At 33.9% G+C, this 25,749-nt stretch overlaps 1 protein-coding gene and 1 long non-coding RNA gene across 2 annotated transcripts in view; both read right to left on the reverse strand.

Moving 5' to 3' along the window:
- Nucleotides 1–727: 727 nt before the first annotated feature.
- Nucleotides 728–1,840, reverse strand: LOC132792752 (uncharacterized). Its single transcript, XR_009633040.1, has 3 exons — nucleotides 1,482–1,840; nucleotides 939–1,155; nucleotides 728–883 (listed from the first exon to the last, which is right to left on the reverse strand). It is a non-coding gene; the product is annotated as an uncharacterized LOC132792752 (long non-coding RNA).
- Nucleotides 1,841–8,029: 6,189 nt separating this feature from the next.
- LOC132791179 (irregular chiasm C-roughest protein) overlaps nucleotides 8,030–25,749 on the reverse strand; it is an 84,938-nt gene continuing 67,218 nt past the window's right edge. The window contains exons 4-12 of the mRNA XM_060800012.1: nucleotides 24,258–24,435; nucleotides 23,914–24,140; nucleotides 22,469–22,622; nucleotides 20,917–21,056; nucleotides 20,530–20,659; nucleotides 17,350–17,478; nucleotides 16,729–16,929; nucleotides 9,304–9,482; nucleotides 8,030–9,236 (exon numbers count right to left, since the gene is read on the reverse strand). Coding sequence (XP_060655995.1) covers nucleotides 8,931–9,236; nucleotides 9,304–9,482; nucleotides 16,729–16,929; nucleotides 17,350–17,478; nucleotides 20,530–20,659; nucleotides 20,917–21,056; nucleotides 22,469–22,622; nucleotides 23,914–24,140; nucleotides 24,258–24,435 — 1,644 coding nt within the window. The 3' untranslated portion in view covers nucleotides 8,030–8,930. The remainder of the gene's footprint in view (nucleotides 9,237–9,303; nucleotides 9,483–16,728; nucleotides 16,930–17,349; nucleotides 17,479–20,529; nucleotides 20,660–20,916; nucleotides 21,057–22,468; nucleotides 22,623–23,913; nucleotides 24,141–24,257; nucleotides 24,436–25,749) is intronic.

The following is a 25,749-nucleotide window of genomic DNA, read 5'->3' on the forward strand; positions in this document are numbered from 1 at the left end:
AACAAGAAGTTAATGACCAACTTTCCCGTCGCGCAAAATGGCTACTTAACAAATGCTCGTCAGAAGTGGGCTTGAAAAAGTTCGGTTTTTTTTTTATAATTATTTTAATAATCCTATAATGTTTTTGTTTTTTGTATAATGGATATATATTTCAAATAAAAAATAATATTTTACGAAATAAAAAGTTTATGTTTGCCTAATAATGCCATGGAAAAAGTAACCTCTATTCAGAAGATTGTTGAGAAAAATAGTTAAATGGAAAAGTCTAGCAGAGTCACGCAACACTTTTATTTACTTATAAATGTTGCTGAATTATTATAAAATACTGCAGCCATTTTCCATTTTGATGTGTAATATTTCATCGTATGTAATGTAACTCTATTTTTGAAATACTATTTATTGAAAAAGGTTAAGGCGGCAGAAAACTTAAAAAGATTTCAAAAAGTCAATTAAATTCAATGAGATTGATCCGGATTACTTAAAAACCATCCATTGAAATTTGTTTGGTTTAATTTCTGTAGAATCCATGATTAACAAACCATTTCAAAGCACAATTCAATTTAAATTCCAGAAGTAGCTCTTCGATAGCATACATATTTAAAAATGACTAATATATTTTATAGATATATCTTCTTATCGCGAATTAAACACATTTCTAAAAAAAATTTGAAATGGTTGTCCAAAGTCAGACTGAAATTATTGCATTCTTTCTTTTCATAATTGCAATTCTTTTATCACGCATTGAATAAAATACATACCTTAAAGGTCCTGTCTCTGCAATTTGGTCCAAGCTCACATGTTTATGCTCATCTTCCCCTAGTAATGCACTGTCAAAGTACTGGTCCTCGATAACTCCGAAATGTCTGTCTCTCTGCAAATTCAGCTGTCAAAAAGACCTCTCATTACCTCTCAAAATCTTTCAGGAATTTTAAACATACATCCTTGTCGCTGCCACTCAATAAGTCACCATCTTTGCTGTCAAAGCTCTTTGGGGTTGTCGCATTCTGTGGTCCTGGTGGTTGTGGAAAGAGGCGTGGCACCGCATTAGTTGTTGCCTCAGAAGCGTGTATTACTTCTGGCATAACAAACATGCAGACGCCCAATACAGCCGATGCCACTGCTAATAGTTGTACTTGATGCCACATAGCAAGGGCCCTATGAAAGTAATATCGGATTAGTTTAAAATAAAAATATATATTTAACAATAGCCGACATAAAGTGAGTTCCAAATGTTATCCAATCTTTGCAGTTTCCAATAACGTTCTATAATTGTTAAATTTTTAAAAAAAATTTTACCATTGCCTTAATAAAATGATTGCTTATGTAAAACAGGATTTTAAAATTGTAGTCAAACTTTCCCAATAAGGAAGAAAACAAGCAATAAATCTTTAAAGATTTTAATATTAATTTTTATCCAGAAAATGTAAAATCTTTTTAGATTACACACTTTTATATGTATAAAACTTATTTAATTTATTTACCTGCATCCATTAAATATGGGCAACTGAAACAGTAAAATTGCAGGGTCCGATTATTTATGTTTACAGCCACGCAGTCAAGATGCACTTTGAATCACTTGTTTAAGCGTTGCAGCTTGTAATCATTTTAAAAACCAAAACAAATGTCTTTTTAGCGTTTGCAAATTAGTCTCACTTGATAATTTTAAAGCATAACTTAATCCGATGCACAGCTAAACTATTCGAATTGAAGCACTGTCGAATCTTCAAGTATTCGCACTCTCCGATCACTTTCTTCTACGCGCTCATGCTGGGGGAGGACACAACGTTTGCGACCCTGTCAGCTGCGTGTATACGATGCGAATGAAAGTGAAACCTCGATGGATCGCGCATTTCGTTTTCTTTTCGATCGTCGTCAGTTTTGAAGCTGAAGTCGTAGTCGTTGCTTAAGTTGTCGTCGTCGTTGTCGTTGTCGTTGTCGTTGTCGTTGTCGTTGTTGTCGTCGTCGTTGTTGTCGTTGGCAGTCGTTAATGCAACAGCCGCGACTGTCGATCCTTAAACTGTAGCACCAAACTTGTCCATCCAGCGATGACGCAAGCTCAACCTGCTGCCGCCTCTCACTCTCTTAATGTCTTTTACTCGTTACTCTATGTTGCCAAAGCATGGCTCATTTGCTCTGCCGCAGTGACATTTTTTTTTTGTTTTGGTTTTCTACGGCAGCATTGACCCTGGCGAAAATATATGCGGGAAAACTCTGCAACTGGTTTTTTCGCCAGTTGTGTGAGCGTGCTCAAAGTGAAAGCCCTTGCCATTGGAATTTGGTAGCGTGGATCGCCCTTGACTGCAATGACTTTACATTTGTTGCCTTTTTAGCAGCTTTGTTTTTGTTTTTAGCTAACCCATGCAGTTTTTACGTTACGATTATCGCATGTATTACACTAGTGCTTCCACCTTATTATGCTCAAATGGCGTTTTGCAATTGGTTTTGCTATTCAATTTATGAGCTCATTAATAATGTGAGGTTTTTTTGTGAATCTATCAACCACAAATTACTAAATACCTTTTTAACATTATTTAATTGACGGACAACATGAATATTAATAAAAGCGAGACGGAATGTTATAGACAAGCTTTGATTGTAATCGATCTACCTAATATCTTAGCTCCTCGATTGAACTTTCATACACAAATAGAAATAGACAACATGTAATTAAATATAAATGTAAATTGAAAGTCGAACATTAAAAAGGCTTTCATAAAAAGCAAAGTTTTTATTTAAAACATTTTTTATTTTAATAAACTCATAGCAAACATGAATATGCCTTATTTTTGTTGACTCTGAGTATATAGTAGATATATTATGGCATCGACAAATAGAATATTTTTCAGCATTTTCACTTTTTTTCAAGCAAGGAATATGGTCTTGTAGCTGAGCATTATTTAAAGTGACTTTAAACTGAATAAAATAATTTTTTGAAATACGAAATGTTCTATAAATGCAGCATTTAAAATGTCATTTTTGTCATGGAAGTAGTAAAAATGGTAGAAACCAATTTTGTATGGTATTTGTTCAGCACTTCCGCAAACCAAGAGTAAAAAGCTGGACAACTATGTTTAAATAGTTCGAGCTTTGGATTATGCAACACAGCTAAGGCTTAGACTTATAGTTTAGCTTGAAATAATTTAAAAGAAATGCGGTGTTCATTATATGACTTCCTTTACTTACCAGTATCCGGCTTACTTATTAAAAGATAATTAAGGCAAACTTGTTAAGTGCGGTCAATGAGGTACTTGCTCATAAATTGAGATTGGTTAAATAAATCGTGAACTGAAATTGGTGCACAATGAAGATTAACTTATATACCTATTTTTAGCAAACTTCCTGCAAAATGTTTGAAACATATTTAAAGGAAATTGTTTAATTCCTCATCTGTTACTTATTCATTGTATTTGCAGAAGGCTTTACGAATCGAAAAATGACTGTGACTGTTTGTCAATTGCGAAAAGCTCAAACCACCCATTTAGCTTACTAATTAAGTGTGCAGGGTAAACAAAATGAGTCAAAAGGTAATTACAATGACTGTCGATGGTCGAACTCAAACCAAACTCCAATTATACGCAATCAATCAAAAACCATTTTTAATTTTACGTTAACAATTATTGTACGAGCCCTCGCACTTCAGTTCTGTTGATGCGATTTATTTTGTATTTTTCATTTCACACTGTCTCGCCATCGGTGATTTTGCATTGCTCGTTAAAGTGTGTGAAGTAAATTGGAAAATGAAGTTAAAATTCAAATGAATTAATTGAACTGTGAAATTTCATAAAAATGTATGAAATATTATTTGAGCGTGAACCCATGAGCTTAACATCAATGGACAAGAAACGAGAACATTAAATCAATTGTCAACATTTAAAGTTGCTGTAAGTCACTAGACACTTCTTTGCAAGCTCAATTTGATAAAGTTGCATTATTTTATAGTGAGGCTAATATTAAAGTAAAGCAATGCTCGATTAATTTTTCGTTTTGAAAATAATACAGCAATTAACATGTGCAATAGCTTCTAATGTGAATAATAAGAAAAGATTAAATGAATGAGCATATTTAATTTTTAACGGCTCGTTGACTGTGTGATGTTTAAAGTATTAGTTTATTTGCAATTTAGGAGTAACAAATTCATAAATTTGTACTTAAAAGTACCTGCATTGTCACTTTGATTATTGATTAAATTTAACTTCGCTTCAGCATTGCCCATTCAATTGATACCACTAATCACTTCCCATATAATCAAATCCGGCAATTTCACCAGAAATCACCAACTAATTTCGTCAGCGTAATATCTGACCGGAAAGTATGTGTTGCAATCTCCTGCTTTGGTGGCGGTATTCCCACCCAAAAGCGGCAAATTCAATTGTAGTTTTTGCATTTTTTCTGTCTGTCTCTTTAATCTGTAAGTTTAAGCCAAGGCAATAAACAAGTGAAATATGTACGAGGCGGAGGCAAACTTGTGCAGTCGGTATATGAGTTTGGTTGTGGCAACATTTAAAAGAAATTCGCACAACAATTGCAATTGCAATTGCCATTGCGGATGGTTGTGGTTTCCAAACCAATTCTTCATTTGTGGAAAATACTTTTCGTCGCGTTATTGCCACGTGCGACTTTGAGATTTGTAAGACTTTGATTGGTTTCTCAGTTTGGCTAACTTTGTATCGTTAGGGCTTCCAAAATAAATTTTGATTAGTTCTTGTCAACAAAGTCGACGAACCGTCAAACCATGATATACGGACTATGGACCGAAGAGAATCGATGAATCGCCTCCGCTAACTGATGTATGGAGCCTTAGCTATTTGATAGTCATTAGCGCGGCAAACCGGCTATTCGTCTGCTAACTTTTCAGGCAAGTTTACTGTCGTTTTTATCATTGCCATTGACGATGGCTGGTGATTTTTGTCAGAAAACAGGTTGCATGGCCAAGTGTGCAGGCCAAGAAATGTAGCAGTAGTTGCAGCTCAGCCCCAGCTCAATGCAGTCATGTTGGGACTAGTAGTGAACATTCAGCCTTTGCGGAGTCATTGTACTCTCGATGTTCAACTAATGCAACTGGCCACTTCACTGCAAGGTGCAGAGTCAAAAACCGAAGCTAACATCGCTTTGGGCCATTGCTCGAAAAGAAAACCGGATTCCTTTGAATAACTCAGAGCATAACGCCAATGTCTTTGCTAAATAATAAGCTGCGGTTCAACCTTCAGCCTGCCATCTTACAATATTTTATCGTCACCTTTCCTTTTTAGTAACCACATTCTTTATTGCAACAGGATCTTTTCTAGACTGCACCTACCATCTTTGAAGTAGGCATCTCAGCGTCAACAGCTGAGACGATATAGTCTTGTCTGTCTCTTCGTCAGTCCGTATTAACACATAATTCTCAGAGACCTTAAGGGATAAAGATCTAATTTTATTTCGACAGCACTTGCACGCAGATTAAGTAAGGCTAGAGCTTTGCGATCAGATTAAGATTTAATAAGGAATGACTGCTGCAGTAGGGTTTTAGTTGGTGTGGTTGGAAATTTAGTATATTTTGAACTAAATTGGTATATTTTGAACATAGTAGTATAACGATATATAGTCTTCGGTATATAAATTAGGTATATTTTTAGAATAATACCGCACTATGTTGTTTTTAACTTTTATCATTTCTGACAGCTTAGCACACTCGACTGTGGCTTTCTTATTTGTTTGAAATTTGAAGCAGATATCTCAAAGTCTATCAGTCTCGACTGCAGCTTTTGTTGTGCGGATACAATTTTCTTGGATCTGTACATCACTATCAACCTGAAAGAAACACTGATAAATGTCGCCATATGAGAAATATATATATATATATTTAAATTATATAAAATACATATAATTTGGCTAAATAAGGCGTTCCAATAAATTTGAAGCGAATATCCATCTCGGGTTTAGATAGTGTATAAAAAGTAAACTCACCAAGCTTAATTTTTTAAATTAAAATGTTTGCTTGCTTGCTTCTCCACTTAAGAATATGCGAATATTATTCTTCGTGCATAGACCAAAGGCGTTCATCAACACCATTAACACTTCATTTTTTACCTCATCGGTAAGCTCTTAGTATCAGGGCATTGGAGAAGTCGGGCTGATAGTTTAAGTAGAGAAAACAAATAGACATATGTTGTCTATTGACATATGTAAAAATTTGTAAAACATTTAAAATCTTGTATTTCTTCATTTTTATTTTGATTTCATGTTCATTATGTATTTTATTTCTTTCGCTTCATGTTAAATTGGCTATTTCATCTGTTGCATTTTTGTGTAATCATGTAAATGTATTAGATTCTTTTACAGATTTTCTGCTTAAATCTAACAGATTTTTGTTTTTTGTTTGGCCTTTTATTAAACTCCTCACTTTTACAAATAAATGAGGCAATACGTTTGTTTGTTGTTTTTGTTCGTTATATATTTTTATTCTATGTTCTGCTTGATCAATCAATGTTGAGATTTTTGCAAGTTTATTTGGTGGTTGTCATTATATTGGGCCTATGACTAAATCTTCACTTATTGTATCCTCATACTTTCATTGTTATCAAACAGTTTGCACCTTGCACTACAAATGTATTGCGGGATTTACTTTCATAATACATATAGTACATATGCCTTTAAAATTATTTTGCCACATATTTATTTGGGATGTAGTTTTCTCTTAGGTACTAAAAATTATGAATTATGAATTTTTGTTCGTTTGTTTGTTTGTTTGTTTTATACCCTCTCGTTATAAATAAATAATATTTTTCAAATATTATTATAATAATTATTATTATGTATATATTAAATATAATATGCATTTGACCACTCTTTGTAATATGTAATATATATATGTATGTATGTATATACATAAATATTTATATAATACCATAATTTGTTAATAACTAATTTTGTTAGTTAACATGACGACGTGTTTGTGTTTGCTTTTGTAATACATTTCGCAAATTTCGTTTATAATAATACATATAAACAAAAAATCTCAACTCAACTTTTAAGATTTCACTTCAATCCTTTCATTCGTTAAAAAATGTTGTTTATTGGCATATTTCGTTTGATTAAAATAATAATTGCCTGAAGTAATAATCTCATCTTTGATTTTTATTGTGAAGCCGAATTCTTAGAATTCTGCGTAAACCGTTTAGAAGTTTGTTTAAATTGGCGTTTCGTTCTTCTAAGTGTTGTTTGTTTCTTTTCTTGTTTTTGTTTTTTACATTTACATATCTCTTAGGTATTAATATGTAATTATATGGCACGAACAAAGTATGCGTATTCTTAGCCAAGATAATCTATGAAATAAATTACAAAAGCTGTAGTTTTATACATAGTACATTAAAACACTTCGCTCTATATGTAATTGTAGATTATTTATTGAGTTATTTTTACAATAGAGCACAGATTTTACTTTTGTTTTGATATTTCATGGCATTTACGAATAAATATGTGAATTTGCTGTGGTATTGTTTGTTCTTGCATCCATTTACTATTTTAGTTTTGTGATCTTAAATTATTTTTAATTTTGACATATTTGTTGGTCTTCCCTTTACAAACAACGCTTAACACTTGATATACTTATAATAAGTAAGTTTTTTTTTTTGCACTAGTTATTATGTTTTTTTTTGTTACTTCAAAACATGTATTTACATTTCGTAAGTGTGGAGGGTACTTTGGAGCTAATATCCATATGCGTTTATAACCTTTGTTTGTTTTTTTTATATTGCCATTATGATGAATCAAGTATTCCATAATTTGTTATAAAAAATGAATTAATGTTAATAAGATTTCAAGAGTGCTTGGTCCTTGTAAATGATGAAAAATTAATTACAAACAAAAAAAAACATAAAACCTATAATTTGACATTTTTCAATTGAATACCAAAAAAAAAAAAAGAAGAGTTTATTTAATGATAAAAAATACATACATATACTTGAAACATTCATATATTAAACTCTATCGATTATGTACTTACGGCTTCTTATATTCTTACATGTTCAAATACGTGAAAATCGAAATGGAAGGAATTTGTTCGTACCTGGTAGGTTTTATTTTGCCTTTCATTTGCATTATTCATAAAGTAAATTTTAACATCTCTCATCATTAGTTCTATAAATCTTTCATTGACTCAAAATATATATTAAAAAAATCAGTCACTTTGCTTATTTTCTTCAAAAAGGAACTTAAAGTATAATAATTATGGTTCAACTTTTAACAATAGATAAAAACATTCTCATTTTTGTTGTTGTTGTTGTATTATTTCCCTTATTTTATGGGCTTTCAAGTTAAGCGCTGCGCTACTTCGATTTTTAAAATACATACACACACATACACTGATACAGTCACAATAATAATTACACGCTACAAATTTAGTATAAATATTATGTATACGTATGTTAAAAGGGTGATGATACTAGGCGATGGGAGGCGGCGAGGATAATTGCGTTGGATAAAGACTAAGAGGGTTAATGTGACAACTTAGACACCTACATATAATGTGCACACCCTTTTCGATAGATAGATAGATGGAGGCCCATAGCTTAAGTATTCAAGATGCTACATTTCATTTTGATACTTTTGCCAATCGGTTACACGTAAGTAAATATATCGTTATAATAATAAATAGTAGTAGTGGTGGCAGCATCATATAAAGATACATTTATAGCTGATGAATAGATATAGTTTTGTGGGTAGTTAATAGTAGAAAGTGTTGTTGTGACTTGCATTCATAAAGAGTCGGCATTATTTTGCGCGCCATCTCTTTCTCTTTCTCTCTCTCTCTCTTTCTCTTCCTCTTATTTCATTCACACCTCAAAAAACACACACATGGGAGCACACTGTAAGTAAGTAATTCCCTCAGTCACTCAGTTAATCTCTTTGGCTACTGGTTTTCTTGGTCTATCACGCTAAAAATCTTAAAGCTATTGGCATTGAAGCAGCGATATACTAAATAGTGTTAACGCAAGTGTAAGCTCAAGTCTCTGTTCACTTGCAGTATTATTGCTGAAAACAGGGAAATGTATTTGTTCGGGTCTGTTGAGCTCCTCCTCTTCGTCATCGTCGATGGTGTTGGACATTTGCCGGTTGCGTTTCGTAAAGTTGACATTAAAGACAGCCTCAGCAACGCCACCAGGTGTCGATACTATAAAATAGAAAGTTCGTGGCACACGTTCATGCATGCTGACATATGTCAACCGCGCCTCCTTACAGTATGGAGTCGGTAGATCCTACATGAAAATATACAACAATATGAAAAGTTACACGAATAAATCACTTTTTTTTTTTAATATGTACCTTAACCGAATAGGCCAGAACTGTGCTGCCATATTGATTTCCTGGTGTGAACACTCGATCCCCATGCAACCAACGAGCTGCATGTGCTGGAGGATTAGCACAAAACTCCACGTTAAGATGCAGAGGTGAGCCAGGATACGCCACGGGTGTGGCATTTAAAGCAACAACTGTAGGTGCCCCTGTAAGGAAAAAAGTTAACGAATTGTTAATACGATTATGAAAGTATTTCGAATTTCAGCGTCGTTATTGCTGTTGACAATTAGCTGTTCTGTTTTTTTTACAAAGTCGTAGCTAGTTCAGAGAAAACTTTTATTTTATCAAAGCCACCCCTCAGATACATTTGCACCCGGCGAAAAGTTCAATAGCCATACAATAGTCACTAATTAAAATCGTATCACAAACAAAATGGGGCCAGTTAACGTTACCCAGTGAACTGAAAAATAAAAGGAAGTAGTGAACAACATGTCGTCAAACGCAAAGTTCTTAAAAACACCGAATCTTCATTAAGAAGTTTTTGCTACAAACAAACGAACCAAATTGCGCAACTTTTTTTTGGGTCACATGTCACTTTTGGTTTTCTCCACATGCCACAACACTGTAAAGATCCAATTAGGCACAAGTGCACCTCTCGTTAAACATATTTTTATTTTTATTGAGAATGTTAAATTGACGAAATAACAAGAGCAAAAGTTTTAAGTGCAAATCAGACAAAGTCAAATTTAATCATGGTGGCATTAGTGATTAATTTTATACTCAGTATTTAGAGATATTAATAGGATTGAATCATCACACATTCTGTTTAGTCTGGCTTATAACAAAGTCTACAAAAGAAAATCCCTTTTCTTCATTAAAATATTTAATAAAACTACCTTTCGAAGTTCATGGTTAAATTAAGATTGAAAGTTATTTTGAGACATACAAGTTGATTGAGTGGTTGTTGTTTTTGAAACGGAATAAGGAAGAACAAATAAACATGAGAAAATGAAATAAATTCATTGGGTTTAATTTATTGAAGCACTAAATACAGTCAGTGTTCAAAACGGCAGTATCTCACACTAAAATATCTGTTGTATATCTCTATATAAGGACATTTACCCTTAGCTCAATTGACTTCTACAAAAATGGTAGCAGCCCAAGGGTGAAAGCTTGGTCATTGGTGCGATTTTTAATTTGATTATAGCAAAATTTTCTAAAATTGAATGAGTATGGCGTGTTCAAAGTAATATAAGTTCAAACGAAAAATAATCTAATTAACATTTTGTTGGAAATGGAAGAAATTTCAAATGAATTAGAAAACTACATTTGTATTCTACCCATCCATATATTTATCAAAATTATCTTAATAACATAAGTCGAAGGCCTCTATTATAAATAAAGAAATAATCCTTAATAAAGTATACTTTCAATTTATAATAGTATTACAAGTATTGGCGAAAATCACTTGTCTGATAGGCCAGCTCTAATTTATTGACTGGTATATTTTGTTAGTAAATAACACATAGAAGTATTTTGAGTTTGTTTGTTTGTTAAGGAGTATGCCATAAGGAAGCATATTTTGTATATTTTTACTTAACATTTTATTATGGATAACAATATTGTTTGTTGTATAAAGTATTACCAAAATCAGATCACTGGCATATACCACCTTCGCACACATTACATTTTCTTTTATCATTTTCATAAAGTTGTTGATCAACAGTAGCTCTCGGATCGATATTCACTGGAGGAAATTATTAATTACTCGTTTGTTTTTAAGAAAACTTTGTGAAACTATTACTTTCTATGCAGAAATTGCCTAATTATAAAATGAAAATATATAGAGGAAACTACCTTGAGTAAAAGCGTAGTAGCTTTAGTAGCGTTTGACTATGTGTTGGAAGTAGAGTCATTGAATAAGTAAGTATATATAATTTTCTATATTTAGGGGACATCTTCTATCATACATATTATATATGTTTTCAGAAGTAACGTGCAAAATAATTTTCCATTCATTAGTCGAGTTTAAACATGCAATTTAATTGCCATAAATCTAATTCGCAATATGCATCGTCGTTCAATTGTATTATTAGTGAGCTTGATTATCGTTTGGCCCACCTGCCAGGCTGTGTTCGACGGAATGAAAACTTTAGCAATTTAACACAATCCACTCGAGAGTAGAGGACATGAGGAGAGGCCGCTGATCCCGCTGAGTAACAGCCAGAGGCCGTCATCATTATAAATCGACTCAGTTGATGTATGAAAAGCGACGCTTATTAGTTGGCGCAACCATCGCATGTGGCAGCCTCAAGACACAATTGGTGGCTTGGCAATAACCCCAAAATAGCCTAGAGCTTAAAGCTAGGAGATGACAACCCTTAATTGAAAGCTCTTTTGGCAGCGATGTCTTGCAGCGAATATTTGCATGGTCGAGTGTCACTTTTGATTGCATTGTTCTAGTTGGCTTTCATCAAGTTATGCGATTCAACCCTCAAAACTCGTGTAAAAACCCAATTCATGCATAAAGACTGTAAATTGTGGGGAGAGGGGAGAAGTGATTCACATTCGCGGGAATTAGTTTTCATCGTGTGAGAGACAGACACTGCTCAAGGGCGAGTTGAGCTGTCAGCTTGCTTTACTGCTTATATCCGGTCACGTTGATGAGATTTCGTATTGGGTGCTGCACTGTGTAATATTTTTGACGACTGGGTTTCATCTAACTCTCGCCAGCATAACAAGCTCTCTTGTCGTCCATCTTCTGCTCAGCTTTTGTAACTCATTTCCGCTGTAGCCTCCAACAATACGAATATGAGGCCTTTACTAACACTTTTGCACGGAGCATGGCCATCCCTCAAACTGACTTTGGCAACTGTCTGAAAAGTTTTCGACATTCAGATGCCAACTTCAGCGCTAAAATTTAAACTAACTAAACATATACATAGATGCGCAAGCTAAGCGACACGTGAAAATTTATAATTTAGTCAACTTGACAAACGCCTTCTGCAGTTTCAATTTGTTTCTGCAACATCTTGATTATTTTGTAGTGTACAAAATAATGTCTGACTGAAGTTTCTTGATTATTTTGTAGTGTACAAAATAATGTCTAACTAAAGTTTCTTGATTATTTTGTAGTGTACAATAATGTCTGGCTGAAGTTGAAGCCAGACCGTGAGATATCTTCTACATGTTTTCAATAAAAGTAAATGAATGAATTCTAGTTAAGATATACCAAATTAATGTACCGAATGTATATTTGGTATATCGTTATTCTACTAGATTTCAAATTATCAACTAAAGGAATTAAAATCCGACAGCAGCAGCCGTTTTCTGTGTTTCTAAAATAATTTCAAAGATTTGTTTATAATACATTTGCAGGATTCATAAAGATATTGTATGTTTCAAAAATCTGGATTTACGCGTGCAATATTTGTTCAATTTACTCTACAAAATAAATGTATCTCTATTTCTTATAGTCTCTGAGATCTAGTCTCGCATGTTTAACTCTATTGACACAGATTTTATACACTGAATTCCTTTGTTAACTTTAAATTATAATATGCTATTTGTAGACGTTGTCCAAATTTTCATTTTATTTTTATTATATATAAATGACAAAAGTGACCTTCGGATTATCGACAAAAATAGTTGCCAACCCTCGACTTATCGCTTTGAAGTTTTCCCGATTTCTATAAAACTTTCATTCATTTCCTAACATCGCAAAAATGCAATAAGGAAAGATATTTATGATATTATAATGTTTAATGATCCCGCATAACCTATTCGAGAGAATTCCTGCACAATAACTCAGTTTAAAAAAAATGTTGAAAATTATGAAATATGCAATTTAACACAGCTGCTGTAAACATTGAAAATAACTCATAAATTGCTATATAAATGAGGCATAAATGAAAAACACTTAAAAAAGAATCGCACTGCGCAAGCACATGGTCTTTTATCGTCTCGGCCTTGTTTGTACCCTCATCAGAGCGTTTCTAATGAGTAGGAACAATGCAGAACAGAGCAGAGCTCACCAGCCATATACCAAATTTTCAGCTACAATTTGACAAGAAAAATTGCGCGTGGAAAATGAAAAACGCCAATGAAATTATTTACTAACTGTGATATGGGGTAGGTATCCATACATACATGAATACTGATGACAGCCGCGCTCCAAGAGAAATTGCATGCTAAAAAATGGGCATATACAATGGACCGGCATTCCTTTGAATTTTGTCGGAGTTAGAGGCGGTTGAACACTCAAACACACATATATGTACATATGTGCATACATACAGAAAGCATCGCATAAAGCAATTTATTTGCTCACGTAGTATACGAGTATATTGGGTAACGATAAAGTAACTCTACCAATATGCTGGATTCTCGCATCTGAATTAAACTTGGAATACGAGAATGCGTTTTCCAAAAACATTCACGAATAATATCATAGTCACAAATTATAATAAATAATGTCGCAAAATGCTATTCTGCTTCACTTTATATAAGATATGAGCAACTGATTATGATCATCGATCATCAAAAAATGGGATTATTATTATGAATCATTATCGATATTTTCGGTACCAGAACCAATCTCAATATATTTTAGAATTATTTAGTATTTAAGTTCGGTATAATTTAAGCATGATACCGCACAGATTTAGTTTAATTTAAAATGGGTAGCAGAAATATCACATTCAATTTTTTATTTGTGTTTATATTTTAACTTGCAATGACGATTAAATTTACACAACAAATTCATAATTACCAACTGCTATATAATTTACCTGAGTGAGAAAAAGGCTGCTGAGGTAGTTTAAAATATGTTTCGGGCGCAAATGGAAAAAGAATAAAATGTGCATTTGAATTTTGAAGTAACGAAAAAGTATTCGCTGATGATGTTGGTGCAAAAGTAAACTTTCTACACTTGCTAAAGCACATCCATATGGTATGCATCACGAACACAGTATGTAGTATGTATGCAAGCTAAATATATGTATATATGTATGTACATATGTATATGTATTAAAGTTTCTGATGCGTATGTTGGCCAAAAAGTTTATGAGCAAAAACTTGAGCAATGGCAGCTGCAAATATTTTCAGCACTCATACAAATTAAATAACAATTTGTTCTTGCAATTTCGCAACGTTTTCGCCTTTACTTTAGCACTAACTTTAGCTTTTGCTTTAGTTTGTTGCGTTTCTTCTACTTCATCTTTCTTTTTTTTTTTGCTTATTTATTTACCCAACGTTGTCGTTAACTTTATGTGCGCGTCCTTGTTGTCAATACATGTGAAGCAGGAAGGAGGCGTTCCACAATACAGGGCGACTCTGCATATGTTAAGCAGAGCAAAGTTGTGCAACTTTTAAATATTTCACTTTACTCAACTCAGCTTTTTAGAGTTGATAAGCAGCTGCTTATAAAGTGTGTCTGCAGTCATTTTAGCTAGTTTGGTTTATTTCAATTGGCTACAATTTAGCTGACAAGCGGTTCGGTTTGTGCTCTGCTTACATTTAATATTTAAATAGTTGGTTGAGCATGCTAATATGAACGCTGAACTTTTTTCTTAAGTAAGAGAATATGTATATACTTAAAAAATAATCGTTTTTTTTTATTTTCCTATTAAGAATATATCATTTATTATTATTTAAGGTTGGTGGAAATGAATTATTCTTTCATAAGAATATAAGTGTATCCAAAGCACAGCGAAAATTAAATGCACTACATTTTAGTATCTTTTTGGTACATTAAATTGGTATAATTTAAGAAAAAGACCGTGCCATACCGTTGAACCTAGATTTTTGTCTCTAATTTCTTCGATATACTGCTTTGTTATATTTAAAAGATAATAACTTACTGTTTTACCTTTTAATGCGAACGATTTAATGGTTTCTAGTGTCTTAGTGAAAAATAATTTAAGCATTATATGCTTTAATCCAAGTCATCAATTAAGGTTGTTTTGCTAAGTTAACTAATACATACATACAAATACTCCACATTTTCCAATAAAAGAGGAAAAAGCATTGGTTGGATTCGGAATAAAGAAAAAATTTAGTTTTTGGACAAGTTGCTACATTCTAATGCTAAGTAAATGTTGAAGTTTTCATAGCAAAGATGCAGTAAAAAGAAATTGTAAAAATTTGGGAGCAAAAGTTGTTTCCTTGTTTTCCAATGTGTTGAAAACTGTTGGAAAGTTTTTAATGTTTCTAGCTCGCTTCTGTCACCTGTCAAAGACGAAAAGTAGGCAACGTAAACTGAGCAAATAACTTGGTGGTGTATCGGTTGCTTCAAAAGAAACTTTTGACTGCAACCTACTAATATGTTTATAGTTTAATGTATAACTTATACTAAATTTTCTTATGTGACCAGTTTTTGAAATTGTTTGGAAGTAGTAAAAATAGATACAGCGCTTGAAACAGAATACAACTGCGTTAGCGTGAGCAAAACAAATAGTAACTATTTGTAAACAATTTAAATTTTATCCTGTCTTTATAATAAGGCGTTATTATTGATTAGTCAATCAACGGAGAGTCCAAACTGCACTTTCTTTAACTATAAATTAAACTAATAGAGTAAATTAATTGAACTTACACAATTTCGTTGTACGTGACCACTTTTTCTGATCATATTAATAACTCAAGCAGAAATCCAGATAAAGAACATCAGTTTTTCTATTGAACATTTGTTTCGTATATCTATAAGCTATTTGAGATTGCAAAATGGTCGCATTTCCGCTTTAGATATAAAAACCAGCCAAAAACCAAAAATCAATTATAAACTGTTCTAGAGCATTTTTTGTACATCGTTTTGTTCTACATATTGGAGAATATGTGAGCGTGGCTCATATAACATAAAAAACTTAAATTTAACCGAGAAGATTTTAAAAATGTATTCCTCTATTTGGTAATATATAATCTTTGAATTCCTGAGCTTCTTTATGCAACCTTTCCAAATTGCACTTCTAGTATTACAGTTTTAAAATAATAAAATCAATATCCATCGGATTTTTTTTTTTTTTATTACTCGCTTTATTTTACTTGCATAATTCCAAATAAAAACTTGGGCAAGTAGGATGAATTTTTCATAGCATTGTTAACCGTTTAACAAACTTTATTTTGGCCAGTAACAATCAGAAATAATATTTTTTTATATAGTAAATATTGGCAATCTAGTGGAATAAAAAATCTCAAACCAATTTGAACTCAATGGATGTACATCCCACATTGAGATATGTATATTCTTTATCGGTTTGGCGATACCGCCTTCTGCCTTGTACATACATGTACAAATTTTTTCTACTTAATGAGTTTCTGGTATAATTGCGTGGACAGCAAAAAGCTATCGCATATCGAAAACTTTAAACCGTGAAAGTTTTTTTTTAAGATAATTGAAGATTACTCCTGCATTACATTCACAAAACTAATTAAAACAATAGATATATTACGTACCCTTGACTGAAACGGTCACACTTTGAAGTACTTCGAGTTTCTTTTTATTCGCCAACGATTGTCCCACACATTTGTAGGTACCGGCGTCCTGGTACATTACATCTTTGAGAGAGAATTGACCTGTTGGCTGAGAAGCTCCATATCCAAGACCCCGCAGTCTAGCCGAGACTGGGTCCAAGTGCGACCAACAACCCAAAGAGCCTATTAGAATATCAGAAAAAAAGAGAGTGTATAGAGAACATTAATGTCATTGCCTTAAGCGAGGAGATGCCATTAGTACTATAATTAATTGACTTTGGACTAGGATGCGAATTCTAATTTATTTAATTGATGCGAATACGAATCGTAAACACTTCTAGCCACGTCTTCATATCAGCTCTTCTGCTTTGGTTATCGTTGAGGTTTTGCAACTTGCACTTGGAGTGTGAGTACGCATATTTAATTTTCAATAGTGCTAATTACGAAATAGAACTGAAATCTCGGAACTGAGCAAGGAGAATAACAAAATAGAAATTGTAATTACAATACCAGACTCATTTTATGTCTTGTTAATTAAAACTTTTCACCAATGCGTCAATTAATTTGTTACATTAGATTAAGAAATTCTTATATAGAACTTACCTTGTGGACACTGCAACGTAACGGCTCCGCCTAGTTGTACCTCCAATTGCCCTTTGTTGGGATTATGCGAGGCAGCTGCCACAGAGACATCTTGGTCATCAGGCTCTGAGGTGACGTCTACTGAGTCATCTGCAATGCGTGAATTGAAAGAAAATTAATGATACGAGTATTTAGGATTATTATATTTAGCGCTCTGAAGCTCTGGGTGTTATAAAAAATTTCATTGCAATAGATATGAATCAAAATTTGAATGAAAACATTTAAGAAGGAATTTGTTGACATTATTTAACTACAAGAATATGAATGTACATATGTCTGTAAGTTTATACCATCGGTTCTATGCGTGAACAGCGTTAAAGGGAAAAGTAACAAAAAACCCATTGTATGTTTGATTACCAACATGAGGTATATTCTTAGTCATAGTCAAAAGCTTTAAATATATAACTATGTGCGTCTGTCAGTGCAAAAACCTAATTCGTTGGTACGTTAAGGTCTTAGCTCAGGTTTGTTTTAGATGAAATAATCAAATCTTAAAGATGCCTGAAGATTTCATTACGAAAGGCTATAAAACATAAAAGTTCTACAATAATTAATTTGATTAAACTATTCAAAACACTTAGATGCTGATGTCAGGCAGTATTATTGAATATTTTGAACGTAATAGAGATCCATAAATCGAATATCCTATTTTGCTATATTTTGTTGTGTAGTTTTCTGACTTTTTGTATTTGACAAATTACAGGACAGTTCTTGGCACGTGTTTGCTACCTAATGACATTTTATTCCTATATCTTCTCAACTTATTGATATCGATTCGATCTTTATTTACATTAGCTGACATACCATCACAATAATTATGAAAGTAACAGACGAAAATGCATGCAACTTCTTTTTACAATGGAATGTAAAAAAATTGAGTAACAAGTAAACGAAAGGTCGCGTCCGGTTGGATGATTTCGTTGGTCAATAATTTAGATATAATGTTACAAAAAATAAAGCAGAATGTCTGTTACATATTTTACATGCACATTTTTGGTTGTCAGCAACACCTTGGCCCTGTGGGACTCGGTTACGAGTACACAGAGAATCGGGCCAGACTTTCCAAATGTTGCCAAAAGTTGAATTTAGTATCTGGCAGTTTCGTTTTACAAATTGATTTACGTGCTTAACGTTTTGCCAACTACGATTTCAGCCTCTCACAAAAATCTCACATTTCGATTCTGTTACAAAATCAAAAGAAGAAAAAGTTAAGAAAAGAGAGCTTCTTCTTCACGTCGTCGGAAAAAAAGAGCGAAAGAAGAAACGGCACCAAAGGCACCATAGGCGTGGATGGCTCATCAATCATTAATAAATGCCGATATGTCGACCCATCAGTCAGCGCGAGGGTTGATGCGCACTCGTATTTTTCTACACTCTGACTTCACTTCTTGGCCTCTCTGGGAGGTTTTACTTTTATTAATAAAGCATTTGTTTTCCAATAATGAGCAACGTCAGCCGCCTGTCAGGATTCTTTTTGGTTTCTCGCCGTTTTCTGCCTCTACCTCTGTCTGTGCCTGCGCCTGTATAGGCAAAGATAGGATGTGGATGTGGGTCGCATAAAAAGTGGAAACACTTTGTCAAGTTGTTATTACCAATAATTTTTTTTCTCATTTTTTTTTTTCGCTACGTCAAAATGTCTTTTTGTTGTGCAATTTCTGCCTCCAGAGATATATACCCGTAATTTTCTGTTTGTTGTGATTGATGAGTAGCTATTTCGGGAGTTTAGTTAGGTTCCGTTTAGTAGTTATATTGCCTCTGTTAGGTGTAAAAATGTCGCTTTGCCACAAGGTTTATATACCCGCTATATGTAGTGACTGGCATTGAGAGGAAATCTTCTATGTATAAAGTTTTTTGTTCCATCTCATTAAGTGAAATCTGGAATGCTGAAGCCATATACTAATATATATTAGGCAGTGCATTGAAGTTTCAGTGAGTCAAGACAAACCATTTTTATTATATAGATTATGTAAAATGCTTAGTGAAACTTCTATTAAATTATTTGTTAAAATGATTTCGCTAACTTACAAATGAAAAGGAGGTTTTTCACTCGCTTAGACCTCATATTAAAGCTTTTTTTCTGAGCGCTAAAAAATCATTTTACCAAATACTTTTCGATTTCACAATTGCTGACGATTTGCGCGTGACAGCAAAAGAAAACAAGTAAGAAAGCTTTAGTAAGGAGTTCTCGTCTGTGAGATACCCGCTTCCTCTATTTATCAGAGTACAAAATATGTAAAGTATGTGATTCACAGAGTGAACTCTGGTTGATATCAAAATAATATTCCAAAAAAGTCAAACAATTTCAAAATTGTGTATTATTTTTAACATATTATAATCGATTGTCCGCATCCGCTTAACCTACCAAGCAAGCACCTTGACTACAATTATTACCGGGTATGCCGAAAGTCATTTCCACGCTCATTACTTGGGGCTGTCGAGACTACGTATACTTTATAGGGCCGGAAATGGCGCCTTTAACCTATTACATATAGTAAATTCCTGTTGGCACAAATTTATAATACCCTTCCAGCTTCAGGGTAGCGGGTATACAAATTGACATATAAAAAGCCTGCTTTTAGGCAAAATACAACAACGTTTGCAAACAAAGTGGCGTCTGGCGGCAACATAAATTCAATAAAAATATTTACAAGCATTAACACGCGTTCGGCGCATAAAATGTGTGTATGAAACTTATAGAACACAGCACAAATCGTAACCCATGAAAAAGAAAGAACACTGACAGCCAAAATGGCGCATTACAGAGGGTTGACAGCATTTTTCTGCCTCTCAGCACCCACTGCCAAATGTAATTTGCCACTTTTTGCATATGAAAGGTGTCGAGAAGCGGCTGCGAGGCTGCGAATACGCAACAATAGTGTGCTATCATCATCACCGCAACCCCCAAAAAGTAAGCACAAAAAATGGGGAATGGGAGTGGAATGAGTTCGTACCCTCATATTAACGGGACGGTGGGACGCACCATGTGCGACTGTCATAAAATCTACTTAGAATTTTTGACAATTTTTTTTTTTATTATATGAGAACTAATGACAAAAATATTATCATGCGCGCCAATTTAAATGGAATTTGTCACTGAGGAGTGGCGGGTAATTTATCTAAAGTACAAGTACCGATACTTACAGCGTACACTGAGGTAATAACCAATTGACGAGTATTGAAAGTTCAGATGTCGTGATGTGCACTTGTACCAGCCAGAGTGTTCCCGCCTAATGGATGTAAAGTTGAGAAATCCGTCGCCAGTTTGTGGTACCTGAAGTACGGCGAAGAAAACAAGCGAAAATAAGATACATATATATTTGGAATAATGCAAATGAGTCTCGGACTTGTGCGTAAACAATTTTTGGTAATTAAAGCAATGTAAATAGTTGGTCGAAGCAGTTTTTCGTGATAACTGCACGAAAATCCATTTAAAACTTACTCCTTGCTGAACCATTCGCAGCTGCAGTGAAGAATGCAAAGGAATGGGCTTGTGTCTGTGTGTGTGTGCATAAGTTTTATAGGACTTACCGGTGTGTCACCGTCGTCTTTCTGCCACCGCGGAGTACTCGTTGGATTTGAGTCGACGTCGCACTTGAGGCTAACTTCAATGCCTTCGCGCAGCGGATAGCCAAAACCAGGTGTACGAGAGATTGCAAATGAGGGCGTATCTGCAAGAGCGAAGAATGAAAGAAAAATATAATAGAATTGTACACTCAAGAGACGAGAAGAGCAGAGATTTTTATTTTTAGTTTTTTTTTTAGTTTTATCAGCTTGACTCGAAAGAGGCGGACTAGCAACTGTTGAAACATCAACAAAATAGTTTATTAATTAAAAAATTACAACACAAAAACAAACGCCTGAAAAAGCAAACTTTTATAATAAAACTGAATGCAAACTTAGTTTCGACGCCACCGCAAAAATGTCATTTAGGAATTTATCTTCATGAAGCTATCATCAACGTTTAAGTAATCTTAATTTGAGACAATAAGAGATATGGGTGGTTTCGTTCATCTAGTCAACATTGAAAGCCTAAAAGATTTGTGGAAGGCAATATGAAATCCTTCTGAATGAACATTAAATGATTCTAGTTGATTTCAAGCGGTCGATGAAATTTATTCAACTCATCTTGCGCGGGTTCGTTGATGATAAATGAATCTAAATAATTATATAATATAAAATTATTTGTCCAACTGACTCAACTTTTAATGCACAGCACATATGCTAAGAGCATGAAGGCTGCAATTTATTTATTCGTAATCTAAAGCTAACCTTCTCAATTTTTCTCCTTATTTATAAAGATAAAAAATGGGTATTATTATTTTTAAATTGACATTAAATATATTTGAAAGTAAGTTTGAATAGTAAAAGCTTTTACGTTTTAGTTTACACAACAATGAAAACTCATATAAAACCTTGTTTAATTTTTTTTAATTTTCTAAGTTTAATAGTTTGCTGAATAATAATTAAATAAAGAGAACTAGTTAAGTTATAAAATAATATCCTCAAACAGATTTAAAGACCATATAGCAAGTAAAGTGCGAAATATGTATTTGATATTCACTCAGTACTGCAGAAATAAAGCAACGTATATTTTCTCTGCACTTCCCACTACACGTTGAGCGTATATATAGTATTAACACTCCACAGCGGGGCCGTAATTATTGGGTAGTGTTTACCTTTGCCACCAATTTGAAAACATTCTTTGGAGCCACCCCGAGTGTTATGCTCCTCGTAGCGTGTATTAACTTTTGCAATTTAACTTTTTAATCAACATTTGCCTTTTGGTTTTCACTTTTACTTGCAGTTCACTCTTACTTTTCTGTACGCCCAACTTGGCTTGACTCTCGTCGTCGTCGTTGTGCAGTCTATTAATTAAACCAGCGAGCTTCAATTTTTGTCATGTTTGGATTTATTAAAAAGGGTTCTCTGTTCAAGGAATGTTATAATAACAAAATAAGTTTACGATTTAAGAAAAACTAACTGACTGATTATCGTAGTTGAAACAATGTGAATAAATCTTAAATAGAATCTCAATTTGAGAGCTTAAAATCGATAAACAAAATCAATAATTGTCACTTACACTGCACATCCAAGAGCAAGGAGGCATTTTGGCGAATCTTCAGAGTGGGATGCTCCATGACACACAATATTCGGGCATTGTGATGAGCCCTGTAGACGGCGGGAAGACGTGACTCGCTTTTGGCACCACTGTTGATTTTATATCCGTTCTTATCCTAAATATAGAAAACAAAGAGTGTGTGCTGAGTGGTGGGAAGATTTTTGGGAAATTCTCTTTCAATTTTACGGCTAAGTCAAAGTAAATTTGTTGAAACGACAGGCAATTAGTCGAGCTTGTTATCAGCGCGACATCATTAATTTAAATTAAAGCACATTGCGATACGATGCGATGCGATGCGATGATGGTTGCGGCACTACTATACAACAAACCTAAACCTCAATGTCAATGCCAATGGCAGCAGTAGACACCACCCTGTCCACCTTGTCATGCAATTGTGTTAGCACAGTTCTCAATCAATCATCTGGTAAGCTTGTATAGATGGATACAGACCAAAGGAAACATGCAAATTTGTGGCATTTAGGGTCTACAACACGCGAACACTTCTTCTCCCCCACAGCACGCATCCTCGCACAGACACTCCAACATTCTATAGTACATATAATACACAATACTGGGATACGAGTATATACACTAAACACTCAAGACGTCAATTTCGATGTGTTTGACAGGTCGTTCGTTGCATGTGGTTAGGCGGTTGCATACCGAGTGATTTGGTGGTTGTTTGGTTTATACAAAGCTTGACCAAAATGTGTGCTTTTCATTATGCTCGAGTGCAAGACAAACAAATTTGTGGCCACCGCAACCGTTAACCCATGCCAGAAGACTAGCCGTTTAGGTGAATGGTTCAAACTTCTCATATTTATACGTTCACTATTTGTTTAATTTCTTTTTCCGGTCATTCTTAATCCCTCCTTTCTTGTTGTATTGCATTCTTATTCTTGTCTTTTTCCCTTCATAGCAGTGTGAATAAACTTGAGTTTATCTTTCAACGACGACTCCATATACTATTTGTATAGGGTATTCTATCGTTATGGCAACAGGAAATGTATGTAACATATGCTGAGGGAGGCAACTCCGACCTCTTAGACACCGTCAACACCCGAGACGATGTAACCATGTCCGCCCATCTGACTTCCCGAATGTCTGTTTGTCCTTAGGTTCACCAAAAATCAGAGCTACCACTTTTTAACAACACGCAAATTTGTTTTAGGTTTGTGGACACGCCCCACTCTGTCCATGCAAATCAAAAAGCAATAAAAAGAATATTGAATGTAATTTAAAGCTAGGGCTTCGAGTGAGACAATACCTTAATAACTATATTTAGGGATAAGAATTATTATATTATTATACAATTTGAAAGGGGAGAAATAACGAGCGGCTACATGGACTTAATTCCTTTTGCGAAGAATATACTATACGTTATTAATGCTTGTTTTCGTACTAACCTTCTCGTTTTTGATTTCCTCCAGCTCTAACACGTCAGCGGACACTTTCTGTGCATGTCGATCCACACCTGGACTAAGAAGAACTTCCCAGGTTAAAGTGGGTCGTGGGTTGCCTCCCTCGCTTACACATGCCAAATTCAATTCTGAGTTCTCTTTGACGGGCACAAAAATATTTCCAGCATCCAAACGACGCGAATCAATAAGTAAGTAAGGAGGCTTCGGTCGATCTGTATAAGGTAAATTATCATTATTGAATTTGTTGTATCGACTGTTCAATATAAATTCAAATTCAAGCTTAAGTTGTCTAAGGCTTTTTATTCAGCTTTTGTTACTTTGGTACTCACCAAGCACAACCAACTTTACGGGACGAGCATTCTCTGTATAACGTCGGGTATTTTCCGCTTCGCATTGCCATTTGCCATCATCTTCCAGCATTACATTTGTGATAGTTAGCGCCCCATTAGCCTCCTTGATGAAACGGTAGTCGGTGACTCGTGATGTTCGATCCATTGCATGGACCACCTGTAAGCAATGATACAGTAAAGTTAAGCATGATTTCATTCGGGGTTTTATTCTTACACATAAGTTAACAGCAGTTTAACTAATACTCAGAATGTGTTAAATAGTAAGGTTGGTTGTCCAATACAATTTATAGCAACAATTTATAACAATATAGTAAATTTTTGTATGTTTTCATAATATAGCTAAATGTATCAATCATGTTTTCGACAAATTCAAAATTATTGTTAGGTATAGGAATCTGTTTCAAGCCCGGTACTTATGATTTAGAAGGATATACTAAAGTATATATATTCTTGATCAGCAGCAACAGCCAAGAGGATATAGCCACAGTTGTTCTTTGGAAAACCTGGGTCTCAGAGACTATAATAGAGCTTAAACTATTGTTGGCATCTTTATATCACTTGTTATGTACCAAATATACATTTCGGTATATTTAAATGATCATACCGCATTTTTTTTGCTTTTGTTTAGCGGGTAACTCAAAGTCGAGAACAATCGTCTGTGGTTTTATTACTTGTTGTTACATGCATTTACTGTTGGCTATAAGTTACACATAGGGCTTATATGGCTTCTGCCTAAGAGCAACGAGTAGGAAACAAAACTGTAACTTTCTTTGTGATATAGTGTTTCAATCGATATATATGTTATAGTAGATGTTTATTAGACGTGAATGTGTGAACATTAAAGTAGAACAACGTCGAACCATTGCAACTTCAGTTCAAGAGTTGTCAATAAATTGCAACAAAAGTGGTTGCCTGAAAAATGTGCTTTGCTTTTTACGCGCTTAAGAAAATCCCTCTTAAGTGCCATTGCATTAAAGTGTAACTAGAGGAACGGGCCAAATTTAATCGTGATAGTATTTCCGATGATTCAATATCATAGGTAAACCATTAAAAGTGTATTATAACTGAATGAAATGTGCGTTGAACAATCCTTATATCAATGTTACAATGTTAACAAACAAATAGCTACAGTCGAGAATGCTCAACTGTGAAATACTTGATAACCCATTTTGAATAAAATATATAAACAAATAAATATACCAAATTAATATACCACAAAAATACTATAAATATATCAAAGTATATTTTTGGCATATTAAATATAGTACTCAATTCAAAATATACCATAGAGTGCACAATATACCAGATTGCCAGCCAAAGCAGAGTGTTTTCCATACAAAAGTATTTCTTTAATAACTTCTACTATTTTAATCTGATCGCATCCAAATATTTTGGAATCATAAAGACTATAGTTACACACACACATCCTTTAGCTTCAAAATTACGCTTGTTATCCTTTTTTTTTTGTCGA

The sequence above is a fragment of the Drosophila nasuta genome, chromosome 3 (assembly GCF_023558535.2).
Source record: "Drosophila nasuta strain 15112-1781.00 chromosome 3, ASM2355853v1, whole genome shotgun sequence".
In the NCBI taxonomy this organism is placed as follows: Eukaryota; Metazoa; Arthropoda; class Insecta; order Diptera; family Drosophilidae; genus Drosophila; species Drosophila nasuta.